The sequence below is a fragment of the Budorcas taxicolor genome, chromosome 2 (genome assembly GCF_023091745.1).
Source record: "Budorcas taxicolor isolate Tak-1 chromosome 2, Takin1.1, whole genome shotgun sequence".
Lineage (NCBI taxonomy): Eukaryota > Metazoa > Chordata > Mammalia > Artiodactyla > Bovidae > Budorcas > Budorcas taxicolor.
Window position 1 is genome coordinate 146,426,103 of NC_068911.1, and position 20,286 is coordinate 146,446,388.

General features: G+C 36.6%; 1 protein-coding gene across 1 annotated transcript in view; it reads left to right on the top strand.

Annotated features, from left to right (window-relative positions):
* SPAG16 (sperm associated antigen 16) overlaps nt 1-20,286 on the top strand; it is a 1,101,103-nt gene that overhangs the window by 574,805 nt on the left and 506,012 nt on the right. Inside the window, exon 12 of the mRNA XM_052636122.1 lies at nt 6,823-7,008. Coding sequence (XP_052492082.1) covers nt 6,823-7,008 — 186 coding nt within the window. The remainder of the gene's footprint in view (nt 1-6,822; nt 7,009-20,286) is intronic.

Below are 20,286 nucleotides of genomic sequence, written 5' to 3' on the forward strand. Positions count from 1 at the left end.
GTGTACCCTATAAACACTGTATGACAGGTGCTGGGGAGTTCACTTGGCAGTATCTTGCCATTTCTGTGAAAGGCTGAGCTGAAAATCCCATTGAAGTTTCTCAACTGACAGGTTAACCTGGAGCTCTAGGCAAGCTACCTACCCAAGAAGGGGAGTAGTTTTACAGCCAGGCAGGGAAAGCCTGAATGCTCATCCCTGCCTCTCTGCTTCTGCTGGAGTCTCTAATATCTGCACACAATGCTGCCTTCTGGGTTTCGTTTGTAATTGTTGGTTGACTCCAGATTCCTGCGCAAATAAGAGTGTATCACTTGAAAGTGAAGACAAGAATATTTGGACATGGGCACCCTCCCTGGTGGCTCAGAGGTTAAAGCATCTGCCTGCAATGAATGAGACCCAGGTTCGATCCTTGGGTTGGGAAGATCCCCTTGAGAAGGAAATGGCAACCCACTCCAGTATTCTTGCCTAGAGAATCCCATGGACAGAGAAGCCTTGTGGGCTACAGTCCATGGGGTCACAAAGAGTCAGACACGACTGAGTGATGTCACTTACTTACTTACTTACCCTTTACTTCAGAAAACCAACCAAGACTGTTCTCTCTGTGGACATGTACTTACCTTCCTTGCTCTTTCATGGTGTCTTCAGCCCTAATGCAGCCAAGCAGCTCTGTATATAAGCATAAGTTAAAGAGTTTACAGTAATTTGTATTAAAGGATTATTAAGCTCTATTAACTTTTAAAGTCTGGAGGATTCTCTCAAACTGGGAATGCTAAATGCGTCTCAAATATGACAATGTTTTAAGGTAAGCTGAATTCTAATTGTGAGTTTTTCTAATATCATCATTTTATGAGCTCAGTAAAACCAAAATTAGATCTTTTACCTATATAAACACAGGAGGAGAAACTATTTCAATTAGATTTTGTGCTTATGCTTATACTTAGTCGTGTCTGACTCTTTGTGACCCCATGAACTACAGCCCTCAAGGCTCATCTATCCATGGGCTTTTCCGGGCAAGAATACTGGAATGGGTTGCCATTTCCTTCTCCTTAATTAGATTTTGGTTGTATGTTATTCTGCTACATAAAATAATATTGATATATGCATCCTATGGTACCTGAGAACATTGTGGCTGATGGTCATTTTACAAATTGAGTAGATAGGCGCAGGTAGAGGAGACTGCAATATGATGGTGGTAATTGCATCTCATTCTGCTGTTTATAGAAATGTTGATAAACAATTTCACGTAAAACTGAACTAGAGACCATAAGAGAATGTTTTTTAAAAAATATTACGTTTGAAAAATACCTGGAATTTAAAATGTGCTGTTTAAAAATTATTTTATTTGATCTTCAGAACAGCACTTCATATTGAGCAGAACTTATCACCATATTTCCAAGTAAAGACAATGAATTTCCAAGTGTTAAATGGAAGTGTTAAATGGCCTGTCCAAAGTCACAGAGGTCACCTAGCAGAGCCAAGATGAGAAACCAATCACATCTTCTTGCTTCTATACTCTTCACTTCCTATTTTGTGACACTAAAGGCATTAATTTCTTTCTGCTCCACACCTCTCTTATGAAGCATGTTATTATGTTTTATTAAAAACAGGTAATTAGCATCAATCTAGAAAGTATAATATATTTATTTCTCAAAACTGAAGTCATTTTTGACAGTAACAAAATATTTCTGCAGTTATGTGCTAAAGTCTGAAAAGTCAATTTGAATAAAGAATATGTAAAAATAAGGAGTAAAGCAATTACAGAAAAGATTAAGAGCTTAGAAAATTAATGATACTTTGGGCTTACTGTTTGTAAAGTATAAATTAGCTTGACCCAACCAGATTTGTATGATTTATTTGTACAGTGTTCATAAATTGCAAAATCTCATATTAATATAACATTTTTTATGAAAAATAATTTCCAAGAAAAATGAAAATAATGAAACTACTTTATACATTTATAATATCTCTTTAGGGTATTGGTTAATAGTTTAACATCTTGAAGGACTTTTTTTTTTCCTAGCCTTAGCAGAGATATATTTAAATTCTTTTTTTTTTTTTTCAGAGAACCACTTTGGTCTATATTGATCATCCATTATAATAGTTGATAGTATATTTTTTCTAAACTTAATGCCGCATGCTTAGCAGAACAATTTTGAGACTGTCTTCTTTTCATTATTAGGAGGTAAAGAAATTAAGGTGACTTTGAAATTCCATTTTGATTTCACCTCAAAGTTTTAATATGTTGTTTTCATTTAGTTCTAATTATTTTAAAATATCCACTATTATTAGTTCTTGGATATTTAAGTTAATTTAAAATTGTTTTAAAATTCACACATATACAGGATTTAAAACCTATGATTTTGTTACTCATCATTGTATTATGATGAGAAAATATAACATCCATGGTAAAAAATATGTTAAAAACTTGCCTTATAGCTTTCTATATTATCTGTTTTTATAAATGTTTCATATATATATACTTGAGAAAAGTATGTGGTCACTGGTTATTTGGTGAAAGATCACTTTGACAGTTGTAGTTCATTCTGTGATCTCCAGCACTTTGTGACTCCATGAACTGCAACATGCCCCGCTTCCCTGTCCTTCACTATCTCCCAGAATTTGCTCAAGCTCATGTCCATTGAGTTGGTGACGCCATTCAACCATCTCATTCTCTGTCATCCCCTTCTATACCTGCCTACAATCTTTCCCATCATCAGGGTCTTTTCCAGTGAGTCAGTTCTTTGTATCGGGTGACCAAAGTATTGGAGCTTCAGCGTCAGCATCAGTCCTTCCAATGAATATTCAGGACTCATTTCCTTTAGGGTTGACTGGTTTGATATCCTTATAGCCAGTGGAACTAACAAAAGTCTTTTCCAACACCACAGCTCAAAAGCACCAATTCTTCGGTGCTCAGCCTTCTTTATGGTCCAACTCTCACATCCATACATGACTACTGGAAAAACCATAGCTTTGACTATATTAACCTTTATTGGAAAAGTAATGTCTCTGCTTTTTAATATGCTGTCTAGGTTGGTCATAGCTTTTCTTCCAAGGAGCAAGCATCTTTTAATTTCATGGCAACAGTCACCACCCACAGTGATTTTGGAGCCCAAGAAAATGAAGTCACGGTTTCCATTGCTTCCCCATCTATTTGCCATGAAGTGGTAGGATCAGATGCCATGATCTTTTTGTTTTGAATGTTGAGCTTTAAGTCAGCTTTTCACTCTCCTCTTTCACCTTCATCAAGAGGCTTTTTAGTTCTTCACTTTCTGCCATAAGGGTGGTGTCATCTGCATATCTGTGTTTATTCATGTTTCTCCTGGCTATCTTGGTTCCAGTTTGTACTTCATCCAGCCTGGCATTTTGCATGATGTACTCTTCATATAAGTTAAATAAGCATGGTGGCAATGTACAGCCTTGCTGTAATCATTTCCCAATTTTGAACCAGTCTGTTGTTCCATGTCCAGTTCTAACTTGCTTCTTGAGCTGCATATAGGTTTCTCAGGAGGCAGGTTTTCCCATCTCTTTAAGGATTTTCTGCACTTTATTGTGATCCATAGAGTCAATAGCTTTCATGTTGTCAGTGAAACTAATAGATGTTTTTCTGGAATTCTCTTGTTTTTCTATTATCCAATGGATGCTGATAATTTCATCTCTGGTTCCTCTGCCTTTTCTAAATCCAGACTGAACATCTGGAAGTTCCTGGTACATGTGCTGTTGAAAGCTAGCTTGGACATTGTACTAACATGTGAAATGAGTGCGGTTGTGCAGTAGTTTGGTCATTCTTTGGCATTGACCTTCTTTGGGATTGGTGGCTTCCCTGGTGGCTCAGATAGTAAAGCATCTGCCTGCAATGCAGGAGACCTGGGTTTGATCACTGGGTTGGGAAGATCCTCTGGAGAAGGAAATGGCAACCCACTCTAGTACTCTTGCCTGGAAAATTCCATGGACAGAGGAGCCTGGTAGGCTACAATCTAAGGGGTAGCAAAGAGTCGGACATGACTGACCGACTTCACTTTCTTTCACTTTCTTTGGGATTGTAATGAAAACTGACCTTTTCCAGTCCTGTGGCCACTGTTGAGTTTTACAATTTTGCTGGCATATTTAGTGCAGCACTTTCACAGCATCATCTTTAGGATTTGAAATAGCTCAGCTAGAATTCTATCACATCCACTAGCTTTGTTTGTAGTAATGCTTTCTCTGGCCCACTTGACTTCGAACTCCAGGATGTCTGGATCTAGGTGAATCGATCACACCATCATGATTATCTGGGTCATTAAGATCACTTTTGTTTAGTTCTTCTGTGTATACTTGCCACTTCTTAATAACTTCTGCTTCTGTTATGTCTATACTGTTTTAGATTGGTCACTTTTATTTCTGTGGTTCTAGCAATTTTCTTTTTTATCAGTTAAGCTACATTTAATATTTCACATAATTTAGTTTTAAAACCTTGCTAGGAGTGAAACATTTTATAATTTTATTTATTTAAATAGGGACTGTCAAGTTTGTTTTGAAGATAATAAAGTTGCTCAAACTATTAGTGAGGTTCGGATATACATACAATGTACTCAATAGAGTTTCTAGCACATGTTAAGTGATAGTCACTCAGTTAAGTCAGACTTTGCAATCCCATGGACTGTAGCCTACCAGGCTCTTCTCTCCATGGAATTCTCCAGGCCAGAATACTGGAGTGGGTAGCTATTTCCTTTTAATTCTTTACCACCAGGGAAGCCCAAGAATACTGAAGTGGGTAGCCTATCCCTTCTCCAGTGGATCTTCTTGACCCAGGAATCAAATCAGTGCCTCCTGCATTGAAGCAGATTTTTTTTACCAGCTGAGCTACCAGGGAAGCCCTATACCACATGTTAGGCACTATATAAGTAAATGACTTTGTTTTCTTATTCTTATAATTATTGTTGTTGCCTACAGTGCTTTACAGTTGGCTAAAATTTAACTAGGTGAAGATTGCTTTTTGTTTACATTGTTTATTCCATGTGGTATACATTTTTTTCCCTGAATCTCTGGTTCTACATCTTAAATTTCTAGTTTCTATAAATTGATTACCTTTTTTTCTTTGAATGTTGTATGTATCCCACTTTATATCATTCTCTTCTGAGACTTTTATTAGGAAAATGATTTCTTTTTTTTCTATCATCCTTATTTCTTAACTTATATACTGCCATGGACTGAATATATGTATTCCCCTCCAATGCTCACCCAGATTCAAATTTTGAATCTATAACCCATGATCTTATAATGAGTTATCTTTAGACAACTGTATATTGTTTATTTTTTAATATTTAGAAAGTAAAAATTTTAATGGCCAACATGTACAAATAAACAAGAGCTGAAAAACAAAGGACGGGTTTTAATAACTACCTATCAGTAAAGGACTACACTTACAGAGTACTTCTGTTAGTACAAATAAATATCCTTTTATGACTTTATTGAGAATGTCTTCACTCTCTAATCCTCCTTTCTGGCAGCATCTTTAAGTTTTCCTCTCTAGTGGTTGATACTCATCTGCATATAAAAGTTTAGTTCTCTCAGCATAAAAATAAACAAATAAAAGGGAGCAAGCAAAACACTTATCTTGATCTAAGTGCTGTTTCCTGTCTTAGAAATTTTGGTCAACTCTTCATTTGTAACATCACTTCATTCATTCATATATTTATTCTTTCTGGAAGCATTTAATGAACATTTCAGTTAGTTAATCATAATGTTTGATGCTGTCAGAACAGAGAGAGGGAGCAGTTCCCCATCAAAATCAAAGGGAAGGAGGCAAATAAGCAGTTCATTATATTCAGTGAGAGAGAAATTACTGAGAGAACATATACATGGAGCACGCAGTGCTGAAGGATATGGAGAAGATGATGGACATGCAATGTTCTAGCAGTGATATTTTGCCAAAAGAAACCTAGATGTCTCTGCTGACATCACTGGCACCCACTTATTCTTAATCTTGTTTTTGTATCTACCACTTGAAAGCCACTGAATTTTTTTAACGTCTACTGATGACACAAATGGAAAACCTAGTGACTCATTCTTAACTACCCAGCTCTTCAAAGTCTTTCATTTCTCAAGATGTAGCTCCATAGCTCCCTCATTTCTGATTCACATCTTCCTTCATTATCCAAACTGTACTCTTGTAGCATTTAATTAACACAAACATAAACAATGTTAACTGGCATTGTATATCGATTTACATTTTTGAACTTGTCTAAAATTTCATCATCCTGAGGCTGTATCATCCACAGAGTGTAACATTGTCCTTGAAATCAACATGTGCTTTAAAAAAGTACTGATTTAGTAAAATAATCTGGAAAACTATGGAATAATTAATATAGAAAGTGTGCAACAGCAGTTTCATCAACTTGAATTACTAAACCATATTGTTCGGTTCATTTCAGTTGGTCCGTCATGTCTGACTCTTTGCAATCCCATGGACTGCAGCATGCCAGGCCTCTCTGTCCATCACCAACTCCTGGAGTTTACTTAAACTCATGTTCATTGAGTCAGTGATACCATCCAACCAGTTCATCCTGTGTCATCCCCTTCTCCTCCTGCCTTCAATCTTTCCCAGCATCAAAGTCTTATTTAAATCTACACAATTTGATACCTCACTAAACCATATAGGGAAGTATCAAATTGTGTAGATTCAAATAAAATAATAAGAGTCAGGCATAATGATATGTCGTTCAAAATAAAAAATAACTTAGATACATGCACACAAGTTATTCACAGAATATAACAACCATTTATAAAAATAAGTGAACTGTAAATTGATTTTTTTCAAAAATTACCTTTTTATGTTCTTGCATATAGTGGCAACAAGTTGGCTACTTCAAGTGGTGATACTACAGTTAAGTTATGGGACCTGTCTAAAGGTAATTGCATTTTGACCTTCGAGGGACATACCCACGCTGTATGGTCCTGCACATGGCACTCCTGTGGTGATTTTGTGGCTTCTTCCTCACTGGATACAACTAGCAAAATCTGGGATGTTAACAGGTAAGAAGTATTTCAAATAATATTAACACTCTGTGTTGATAAATATAATTTCTCTCAGTGGGAAATTAAAGAAAATCTATTAATTCATAAAATTATAGAATTAGTCTCTGTGACATCCGTTTGTAACTCCATTAATTTCTGCTGATATATAATGAGTTCTTTCTAAATAGAGTTTCAAGATCAAGCCTGTGTAATCAGATTAGAATTGCTTCATTGGAAAGCTGTTTGTTTTAAGCAAGATGGAACAAATACTTCTTTTAGTGTTAGGTTTTTAGTTCTCCTCTCCACCAGTCTGCTGTCTGTCTGGATTATCAAACCAACAATTTAATAGACATGAAGATGACAGAAATAGTTATGGGCTTTTCACTTAATTTTGATATAGCATTTCCAGTTTAAATGCTTCTTAGCAATTCAAAAATTGTAGGAATGGATATAATTTATTGTATACCAAGTCTTTTACGATACTATATGGTTTGATCTTAATTCAAGACAGACCTATATTTTGCTATCAAAATACCTGTCATCCACGCATTTTTGGATAATTATTCCATCCTATTATATATACAAATAAAATTTTAAAAGGCTGGTATCAAATACCTTGATTACTTTAGCTAACTAAGTAATTGTATATCATCAGTCAGATTTCTGATCACTTTAATAGTTTAATTAATGCCCAGATTACAAATATAAGTAATAGTGACTCCTCAAAATTTGTGTAACAAATCATTACTGAGCCATTGTAATTCTTTTGTAAGAGAAAGATGAACTCACCTTGAAGGTCAGCACTATTGTTTTGAGAATCACGGGTCAAACCAGTACTTTGAACAAAGTTTCCCCATTCTTCCTTGAATTATGGGTAACATATTTAGAAGACAGAGCAAGTAAGGTGCTCACAAAAGGTCAACATGATTTCTAGGAGGATTTCTTGAAAGGGTCTGCTCTGTTCTGTTTGTAGTTTGATTATCTCTTAAGACCACGTGCCAGTTTTTATGCTCTTTTCTTTCTGCACCAGACCTACCCTTCTCTATCTTTTTTGTGATACTGGAGCTGGAACTTTGCAAATGACATTTCACTTTGCCAACTGACTCTGAATTAGGCTTTGGTGATAGTGGCTCCTTGTAGGAGACCACAAGGCTAGAGGTGGTAGGGGGGTCCTCTTCTCCCTCTCTCCTTCCTGTGGGCTTCTTCTGGACTTGCAGTTTCAATGAGCATCACCCTAGCAGTACTTCACCTCAGCAACATCACAGCTGCTGAATCCAGTTGACAGTTTTTCTAGGGTTTGCAGAAATAGCTGTATCATGCCATCCATCAAAGACATTAACTCCAGCAGACGTTTGCCCCCTTCTCAGAGGTATGCGTTCCCAGATCTGCCTGGCCTCTTTCCAAGATGAGGGATATCAATACTAGCAGTCCAGGACCATTCCTCAGCTCTGTGGTGCCACCCACCAAGGGTATAGTAATTCCACTTTGATCCCTTTGTGCATTCAGTCCTAAAAGTGGTAGCTCTTTCATTCAGGGCTTTCTCCATACCTTCATGTTCTTGTTTTCCCTTTATAGTTACAACTTTCTGCACAGTTAACAATCCCTTATATTAAATTCTTACTGTTAAAATGTTAAGTGCAAGTTCGGTCTCCCTTCCAATTTTGACAGTTACTGGGCATTGATGCATAAATAGCATAATCCACTTGAGTTACAAAGATATAACTAAACAGTGTTTGACATATTCTGAATGAGAAAGCATAGCTCTAAATAGGTTTGAAACCTATTTCTGGAGAATTCCATGGACAGCGGAGCCTGGTGGGCTATAGTCCATGGGGTCACAAAGAATTCGACATGACTTAGCAACTAACAGTTTCACTTACTTTCTATGTAAAGTAGTGACAGTTTAAGATGTAGTTTAATAGTCATGTGCATACCATTTGGTTATCTGGAATAATCAGCCATGTAATTCTTAATTGTATTATGTTTCTATGTTATACAGCCATATTTCATGTTATTATAATGGCTTATTAGAATTTTTAAAACCAATTTATTTTGAAGTATGATTGACATACAGAAAACTGTGCATATCTAGCATAAACAACATGAGGAGTTTGAAATATATACCTGTGAAACCATTACAATCAACGCATAAATGTATCTCTTGCCTCTAAAAATTTCCTCCTGCCCTCTGTATTATTATTATTTTTATAAAAGCACTTAATATAATAACTAACCTATTAGCAAAATTTTAACTATCCTAACATTGCTCTTACCTATAGGTATTGTGTTGTACATTAGATCAGTAGGGCTTACTCATCTTATATAGGTAAAATTTTAATGCTGTTTTCTAATTTTAATTTTTAATTTTTTAATTTTTTTAATTTTAACTTTTTTATTATTTTTGGCTTAGTCTAAGGTGTTTGCAAAATACTGCAGTCCATTCTAAAATGTATCTTTAAATGTATTAATCACTCAGAGTGCTTAAATCAAACTGTATCAAGGTGACAACAACAATAAAGTGATTGCCAGTAGACTCATCTCTGCTAAGAATGATTTCAAGCACTTTGACAGCTTTGCTCAAGGACCCTGATATCCAAATACTGTCTCCCAGTAGACACTCAGTAGAGGTTGATACAGCAGATCAAAATTGCTACTGATGGACGCCAAAAATTATTTGCATTTCAAATTTCCCATCAATGTCAAAAGCTCACCTTCATCATCAAAGACAAAGAATTTATACCAGTTTTGAAGCTGAGATAGTGGATAAATATTGACAAATAAGGGAGAGACTGACTGTCTCTTTGGTGGCTATTGATAGATCTTTCAGCGCTGTAATCAGAGCCCTGAATTGTAATTTATGATTGCTCATGGATCCATACTGTGTAAATATGTCTAACACTAGTGTCTTACTTAAAATTGTATAGGTCATTGTTACAGGCTTAGTGACTTTAAGGACAGAGGTTATTTGCTTTGGTAAGATGATGATGGTAGAAGCTGTACTGTGCTGGGTTGTATACTCTTATAGTGATGCCACATAGTTTTTAATTGAAAAATATTGATAGACTCTGTGGTTCACCAGGAAAAAAATTTAGAATATATTCTTATATTCACACTCTGCCCTTTCCTTTGAAACCCTAGCTCAGTCTTGAATTCATCTGTTAGTTGGTATATCATTCCTTTTCCTTCAACTCTTCCTGAAATTAGATATTACCTGCTAGGACCATCTAATTAGCTCCTCACCAGAAAGTTGTATCCCTGGAAATCATAATTAATGCAAAAACTCCAGATCAGGATCCCTGTTAACTAAATACTAATAAGAATCTCTGAACAATAGGACCTCTGTCATTCTTAGTCTGGACACACTGACACTCTACAAAGTTTCTGTGAACAATTAAAAGTAGTGATTCAATGATCTTTTGAATGATCATTTATAAAAAGTAGAAATTTATGTTTCATTTTGTAGTCATTTATTGCTACCTTAATTTTCATACATATGCTTTAAAAATCAGTTTTAAAGCATACATGTACCCTTGAACACACACACACATGCACACACACACACACACACACACCCCATTGTATCTTTAATGGAGAATGCTTGACACATGGCAGTTTTGTTGCATAAATGATAAAGGGAAAATCAATATATACACATGAAGAAAGTGCTTTTCTTACTTCCATTCACATTCATATTATGATTCAATTATTGTGTTATTCTACATGAATCTTTAAAGTGATAAAAGTTAGATAGGAAAATCAGAGAATGTCTCAGTTGACTATAAAAATTGTTTCTTTAAAGCATGAGATTACCATTAAACATTCATGAAATGAATTACCAGTGTAGGACTATATTTTAGACATTAGAAGATTCTAAGACTCCATTACTGCCCTCAGTGAGATTACAAATAATTTTAAAATGCAGCAGTTTTATAACAGAAAATATGCAGTACATCTTCTATTCATAATATCAGAGAAGAAATTCTGATTGGTCCTGGGTGATTTTCTTCCCAAGATAGTTGGGTATTTGACTGAGTGTCTACATGACACTATATCTCTGATGTTTGGAACTCAGACCACATACCTGTACTTAGTTGTAGCTTAAAATGAAATGATTTGAAACAAGCAGAATGTTACTGGGTGTAGCTTCTCCACTGCTTAAAACAATATTGCACAGGCTAGAGTAGAGTGGTTTGTAACAGGTCTGGAAGGAAACCAATTGCTTTGTAAAATTCAACTTCTGGACCCTAAACAATGGGAAATAAATCTGCTGCCCTTATAGCTAAGGGTATTGGTTCAGATGACTTCAAGATTATGTTTAAGAGAGAAAAATAAATCAGGTTTGAGCCTATGATGGGAACAGTGAGAGAAATAAAAATATATTTGGAAGATAAAGCCACTAGAAATTGCTGAGACACTGTGAATCATGAGAGAAAGAAAGCAAATCACCTGTTACATATTGAGACACTTGATGGGTGTAAAGCTCATTCTCTTTATACTAGAGCACTAATGTGAACTTTTAAAACACTTTTCCAGCCAGATTCATCAGCTCCATTCTATAAAATGCTGTACAATGGGGGACGTTGTCTTGTTCCTCTAACAGGTGATGCCTACTGAGGAGAATTGAATGTTCCTTTCTGCCCACCTGCATTGCTTCCTTCTTAATTGAAAAATTCATTAAGCAATATAAACCCCAGGCTGGATGAGAGAAACAGAATGATTTTTATAAAGGAAACAGCTAAATTTAAGAAAAAGGAAATGTGAATTACTAAGATTCTCCTATGATAAGTTGTCTTCTTTTAATAGCATGTACTATTAATTTTTTGGTCAAATAATGCTCTGATGTGAACTCTAAATTGGGAGAAATTTATTTCTTTAAAAATTAATAATGAGATAGCACCAAATAAGTTACAAAATGGAATTTAGTATTTGTATTTTATTAATAATATGCACCCTGTTCTTTATGATACATACACTAAGTTGACTATATTAGAGATGAAGGGCATATTGTACAACATTAATGGTTTTAAAGCATAATAATGTAAGGAGGATATTGAAATTCAAGGGCATGTATTGTTAGTACATTAATACCTGTCTTGCATTATAAAACCTCCCAGCTTGCTGCCTTATACTTGTAAAGGAACCCAAGGTATATGTTAATAGACTGCTAAAGCAGTACTTGAAACATAACTATGTTACATTAAAGGAAATTGTGACATTCTAAAATTGACCTCTTATGATCAATTTATCCTGTTCCACAGATAATAAATCAATTATTACATCTTGGATTTTCATTTATATTCAAATGAATGATTCCCTCTTGAAATACATATTTTGAGTGATAGCTAAGTATTATTGAATATAAATACATAAATAAGTACAGAAATAATAAAATGAAAATAGCATGCTATTTTCACTGTCATGCTCCCTCTAAACCAGTACATAATTAAAAAGCACTATCAAAGAAATATCTACTTGTGAAAAAAGTATATTAAGGCTTAAGTTCCAGGTTTCGTTTAGCAAGTTAAACATTGACTGAATTATCAAGAAGCTGTCTTGCAAAAAGTGTTGGCTTTTTGTGTATGCGTGAAGAATGCTTCAAGCATCAGTGTCTACTGCAATAAGCTTGATGTGAGCATTCTTTTACATCAGTGTATAAAGACTTGACCAATAAAAGAGATAACATTAAGAATTTAACATTTAGCGCTTTGCATTTATAAAACAAACTACTTCATGTAAATGAGTTATATAATCTGTATCTAATTTTCACTAAATAAGGCATACTTTCTGTTATTTCACCACCTAACTGAACCATATATTAGAAATAATTCAGATGAATATAGATGAAACTAAAGGTGTTCTAATAAGAGTGAATATATGTGTTTTAAAACATGCTCCATTATTACTATATTAGCACCAATCCAAGCAAACACTTTGACATGTCAAAGATGTAGCCCTCTTCCATTCCCTCCCAAGTGAATCTGGTCAACAGATGAATCTTCATCCTCCTCAGTAGTAATGAAAAGAGTTTGCTGTATTTTTTCATCCATATATGTTAAAAGATATATGGGTATAGTACACATGAGTTAAAAAAACTAAAATCATACAGTTTTATATTTAAGGTTTGATCATATCATATATATAGTACACATATGCATGTTTGTGTATATCTGAATGTTGATGTATATACATATATGAGTATTAAAGCAGTGTATTCAGATGTACAGCTCTTAATTTTAGACTACTGTAAATATTTTACTATCTCAAATATTCTAAATATCATCTAATCAAAGTGTGAAAGTATTAGTCACTTAGTCATGTCCTACTCTTTGTAAGCCCATGAACTGTAGCCTGCCAGGCTCTGCTCTCCATGGAATTCTCCAGGCAAGAATACTGGAGTGGGTTGCCATTTCCTTCTCCAGGGACAATTTCCTGACCCAGGAATTGGACCCAGGTCTCAGGCAGAGGAACCAGAGATCAAATTGCCAATATCTGCTGTATCATGGAAGAAGCAAGAGAATTCCAGAAAAACATCTATTTCTGCTTTATTGACTATGCCAAGGCCTTTGACTGTGTGGATCACAATAAACTGTGGAAAATTCTGAGAGAGATGGGAATACCAGACCACCTGACCTTCCTCTTGAGAAATCTGTATGCAGGTCAGGAAGCAGCAGTTAGAACTGGACATGGAACAACAGACTGGCTCCAAATAGGAAAAGGAGTACTTCAAGGCTGTATATTGTCACCCTGCTTATTTCACTTCTATGCAGAGTACATCATGAGAAACGCTGGACCAGAAGAAACACAAGCTGGAATCAAGATTGCCGAAAGAAATATCAATACCCTCAGATATGCAGATGACACCACCCTTATGGCAGAAAGTGAAGAGGAACCAAAAAGCCTCTTGATGAAAGTGAAAGAGGAGAGCGAAAAAGTTTGCTTAAAGCTCAACATTCTGAAAATGAAGATCATGGCATCTGGTACCATCACTTTATGGGAAATAGATGGGGAAACAGTGGAAACAGTGCCAGACTTTATTTTCTTGGCCTCCAAAATCACTGCAGATGGTGATTGCAGCCATGAAATTAAAAGACGCTTACTCCTTGGAAGAAATGTTATGACCAACCTAGATAGCATATTCAAAAGCAGAGACATTACTTTGCCGACTAAGGTCCATCTAGTCAAGGCTATGGTTTTTCCTGTGGTCAGGTATGGATGTGAGAGTTGGACTGTGAAGAAGGGTGAGTGCCGAAGAATTGATGCTTTTGAAATTCGGTGTTGGAGAAGACTCTTGAGAGTCCCTTGGGCTGCAAGGAGATCCAACCAGTCCATTCTGAAGGAGATCAGCCCTGGGATTTCTTTGGAAGGAATGATGCTAAAGCTGAAACTCCAGTACTTTGGACACCTCGTGAGAAGAGTTGTCTCATTGGAAAAGACTGTGATGCTGGGAGGGATGGGGGCAGGAGAAGGGGACGACCCAGGATGAGATGGCTGGATGGCATCACTGACTCTATGAATGTGAATCTGAGTGAACTCCGGGAGTTGGTGATGGACGGGGAGGCCTGGCGTGCTGCGATTCATGGGGTCGCAAAGAGTCGGACACGACTGAGCGACTGAACTGAACTGAACTGAACTCCTGCATTTCAGGCGGATTATTTACCATCTACGCCACCTGGGAAGCCCCTAATCAAAGTTATTTATTTATTTATTGACTGATTTACTATTCTTTCTCTGTGATTCCAAACTCTAACTTGTTTCAAAACCATTTATTTGAGACAGCAAAAAACTATTACCATGCCTCTGAAACATTGTTTTAGAATTTACAGAAATGGTTTTTATTTAAAGAAAACTCTTAAGATTTTATTCAATTGTTATTGAAATAAATTGAATGCCCAAGTACATTAAATCATGTAAACTGATACAAAAATAGAAAGTCATAAAATTCTAGGTAGAACTAAAATACTTTCTTATATACAACAGTGTTGCTTAAATGGGAAATACTTCCTATTTAGATAATGAAATTGAATTTGTTCTTGTAAATTAAACACTAGAGACATTTTTTCATAGAAATGTTAAATATTATTTCTTCATAGTATAGTATATAGCATGAGTTTGTACAAAATTCTACCATATATCCATGAGAGCAGAACTTGTTAGTGTGTGTCCTGTGTAGGGAATGAACAGATCTTCACTAGTCAGGGAACATGAAAAGTTTATTCCTTGGGCTGGCCTTCATTCAGTTCCTTCTTAGCCTAGAATGGATCCTGCATGAAGCATTGCCTCTAGCAGGATTCCATCTGCTAGAAAAGTCATCCTTTCTGATTTGGCCCATAACTCAGACATTTAAAAATTAATGATATCTAATGAGTTAAATATAGTTATTATATGTGTTATCATCTGAATATATGTCCTATTAAAATTTTCTTACTCAAAAATTTAAGACTTTAAGTTATGGTTGGACATTCATGGTGATTATTTAAATATGCATTCTAAAAAGTACAGTGTTTCAGCCTAGAAACACAAAGCATACCTTTATATGAAGCCATAACTACTATAAAAAAGTGAATTATTGATATTTTCTCTTGATTATACTTGGTCCAATGTATGACAGGTTTATAAAAGTATTTGATGTTTCCAGTTTTAGTGGTGTTATGTAAATCATTTCATTGTCTAGTTCTCTAGTTACCATTGACAAATTAAATGCCCTTTTTAGAGGATATTAATGTCAGTATCTTGAGAATAAATTTTACTTTGAACTTGGTCTCACTAGTACACAAATATAAGTTAATATATCATATGTATATGCAAAACTGTAGCAATAAATTATATGTCTATACCTCAAAGATATTGCCTAGATATTTAATATTCATTATATGAAATGTAAATTTCTTATATAACTAACATTAACCAGCAAATGTGCAGTGATTATTTATGTAGCCCTCTATTTCTTGCTCTTATTTACTATTAATCATATCAAAGGAGACTATGATATCTTATGCCAGAGTCCAGCTTCAGCAGGCAGGGATTCAACCTGAAGGTGTGAGCGGTGTCGGTGAGAAACTGAGGCAGCCTCTCAGTTTTCTTGGACTGCCTGTTTATTTCAAGCTTATGATTCTCTTTTATACTTTTACAAAAACATTAGGTCAGAGGTTTGATATTTTTAGTTCCCATTGACTCAGATTTATTTTTCTCCAAAAATTATTGTTGCCCCTCAAAAGGAGTTCCTTCCTCAGCAATTCTCTTATCTATTTTTTCTCATGTGTCCTTGTGAATACACTGTAACTCATGCTTAATGTCTGGGCTGCATACCACATTCCTCAGTTTAATTCTTATCTAAGTCCTGTTTGCCCCTAGTATCCTAAGCTCACTATTTCTTAGAAAGGGCTTCTATCTAATAATATCTCTAAAGTGACTAATTTCTATAAGCCATAGTAGAATATTGTAACATTACAGCAATCCTTAAATCTTTACCTTCTAACTATTTTAATTATTCCTAAGGCCTAAATTCAGCAAACTCCTTTGCCATAAACACTTTTCTCACAAATGGGCTTCAGATAGCAATCCCTCCCATGGCCTCAAGCTGTGGCCTGTGTGCTCACCCTGGAACACTTTTTTGTAAAAGTCCTTTAAAAAAATGTCAGTGATTAACTTCATGAATTATTCTTTGAGCACAGCTGCAGAAGGCTTTATGCCTTCTCATGCTCCTCTCAAAAACAATAAGCACCTTAATAATCTCTTCAGTCAACTCAGCCAAGGAAAGGAAAAAACAAGTCAGAATCACAAAGCCTAACTCCTTCATTCTGGGTCCATGCCTACAGAACAAAGGGAGGGGGTTTAGGGCCGTGCCTCTATTTTGTTAGTAATGCCTAACGCGGCTCACAACAATCTTAGACTTGAGGCTTTCAGTGACAATCTTAGACTTGAGGCTTTCAGTGGTATTGCAACAATAAATTAATTCTTAATTATCTGAATTATCATGACACTTACTCAGTTTAGTTCAGTGGCTCAGTCATATCCAACTCTTTGCAACCCATGGACTGTAGCATGCCAGGCTTTCCTGTCCATCACCAATACCTGGAGCCTACTCAGACCCATGTCCATCGTGTTGGTGATGCCATCCAATCATCTCATCATTTGTCATCCCCTTCTCCTCCCACCTTCAGTCTTTCCCAGCATCAGGGTCTTTTCCAATGAGTCAGTTCTTCGCATCAGGTGGCCAAAGTACTGGAGTTTCAGCTTAAGCATCAGTCCTTCCAATGTATATTCAGGGCTGATTTCCTTTAGGATGGACTGGCTTGATCTTCTTGCAGACTAAAGGACTCTCAAGAGTCTTCTCCAACACCACAGTTCAAAAGCATCACTTCTTTGACACTCAGGTTTCTTTATAGTCCAATTCTCACATCCATACATGACTACTGGAAAAACCATAGCTTTGACTAGATGCACTTTTGTTGGTAAAGTAATGTCTCTGCTTTTTAATATGCTGTCTAGGTTGGTCATAGCTTTTTTTCTAAGGAGCAAGCGTCTTTTAATTTCATGGCTGCAGTCACCATCTGCAGTGATTTTGGAGGCCAAGAAAATAAAGTCTGACACTGTTTCCACTGTTTCCCCATCTGTTTGCCATGAAGTGATGGTACCAGATGCCATGATCTTCGTTTTCTGAATGTTGAGCTTTAAGCCAACTTTTTCACTCTTCTCTTTCACTTTCATCAAGAGGCTCTAGTTCTTCTTCACTTTCTGCCATAAGGGTGGTTTCATCTGCATATCTGAGGTTATTGATATTGCTTCAGGCAATCTTGATTCCAGATTGTGCTTCATCCAGCCTGGCATTTTGCATTATGTACTCTAAATATGAGTTAAATAAGCAGTGTGACAATATACAGCTCTGATGGACTCCTTTCCTGATTTGGAACCAGTCTGTTGTTCCATGTCCAGTTTGTTCTAATTGTTGCTTCATGACCAGCATACAGACTTCTCAGGAGACAGGTCAGGTGGTCTGATATGCCCATCTCTTTAAGAATTCCCTTATGATTATACAGTGGAAGTGACAAATAGATTCAAAGTTTTAGATCTGATAGATAATGCCTGAAGAACTATGGGCCTAGGTTCATGACATTGTACAGGAGGCAGTGATCAAGACCATTCTCAAAAAAAAAGAAATGCAAAAAGGCAAAATGGTTGTCTGAGGAGGCCTTACAAATAGCTGAGAAAAGAAGAGAAGCTAAAGGCAAAGGAAGAAAAAATGTACCCATTTCAATGCAGTATTCCAAAGAATAGCAAGGAGAGATAAGAAAGCCTTGCTCAGCAATCAATACAAAGAAATAGAGGAAAAGAACAGAATGGGAAAGACTAGAGATCTCCTCAAGAAAATTAGAGATATCAAGGGAACATTTCATGCAAAGATTAGCACAATAGAGGACAGAAATGGTATGGACCTAACAGAAGCAGAAGATATTAAGAAGAGGTGGCAAGAATACACAGAGGAACTATACAAAAAAGATCTTCATGACCCAGATAACCACAATGGTGTGGTCACTCACCTAAAGCCAGACATCTTGGAATGTGAAGTCAAGTGGGCCTTAGAAGCATCACTACGAACAAAGCTAGTGGAATTGATGGAATTCCAGTTGAGCTGTTTCAAATCCTGAAAGATGATGCTGTGAAAGTGCTGCACTCAATATGCCAGCAAATCTGGAAAACTCGGTAGTGGCCACAGAACTGGAAAATGTCTGTTTTTTTTTCCAATCCCAAAAAAAGGCAATGCCTTAGGATGCTCAACCTACTGAATGATGGCACTCATCTCAAAACACTAGTAAAGTAATGCTCAAAATTCTCCAAGCCAGGCTTCAACAGCATGTGACTCTTACTACCTATGTTCATATTCCTCTAACTAAAATCTACCTAAGAACCCAGTACTCAAACTGGAATAGATTGTTCATCTTCCCTTCAGAAGCTATTGGGTTTAATCCCACATGATTCACAGCCTTGTTTATTTGGATCATCACAATAAAATGAGCCATTATGTTCTAGTTATTGTCCATATATCCACTAATCAGCCTTGATCTCTTACCAGGGTCCAGCCCCGGCTGGATCCAGGGTATCCTCAGGGGAATGGCATTGGCGTCTAGAAGGAGATTAATTAGAGATCTAGAGAGAGATAAGGAGGGAATGTTACAGTTAAGAAAATAGAGGAGAGAAAGAGGCCGATATTCCTTGGTTTACACAGAAAGCCAATAAAGCTCCAGATAAGGAACTTGCTCTGTTCACGTAGGCCACAGGCGCCCGCTTGAATAGCGGAGGGTGCCTTGCCTTGGGCTCCCTCTCGCGTGGGTCTTAGAAGCCGGGGCAGAAAAGTGAACTCAGAGAGCCCTGCGCTCCAGGGAGTCAGCCAGAAAACAAAGAGGAGAATAATGACACGGGGAGACCAAGCTTCATCAAGTATGGCCCAAACTTTATTTTTTCCAAGGAGCTTATATACCTTGAGCTTTACATAGAAAGTAATGGGAGGTGCAGAGTCATGCGGGGTCAGCAGTCCTGACCCTTATTGAGACCAGGCTTTCTTTATGCATTCTTTCTGACATATAAAGGTCTCAGGTGATTTACATCATCTTCTGGACAGAAGGCCTGCTAAAATTTTTATGATCCTTTATGATAATGGTTAGTCAACCAGAAAACTTATTTTCTCCAAAGGTGATTATACTAAAGTCAGGCACCACTCTCCAAAAGCACTAGATAAGGTTACATTCCTATAGGTTAAAGGTGAAGTGGGCTATAACATGGAAAGAATTTCTGATGTGTTTAAATCAAAGGCTACAGCTTATTTTTCCACATACCAACTATACTAATTAATGTATGTTCTCAAAAACATAATGGGTTCAGTTCAGTTCAGTTGCTCAGTCATGTCCGACTGTTGCAACACCATGAATTGCAGCACGCTAGGCCTCCCTGTCCATCACCAACTCCTGGAGTTCACTCAGATTCACATCCATCGAGTCAGTGATGCCATCCAGCCATCTCATCCTCTGTCATCCCATTCTCCTCCTGCCCCCAATCCCTCCCAGCATCAGAGTCTTTTCCAGTGAGTCAATTCTTTGCATGAGCTGTACAAAGTACTGGAGCTTCAGCTTTAGCATCATTCTTTCCAAAGAAATCCCAGGGCTGATCTCCTTCAGAATGGACTGGTTGGACCTCCTTGCAGCCCAAGGGACTCTCAATAGTCTTCTCCAACACCACAGTTCAAAAGCATCAATTCTTCGGCACTCACCCTTCTTCACAGTTCAACTCTCACATCCATACATG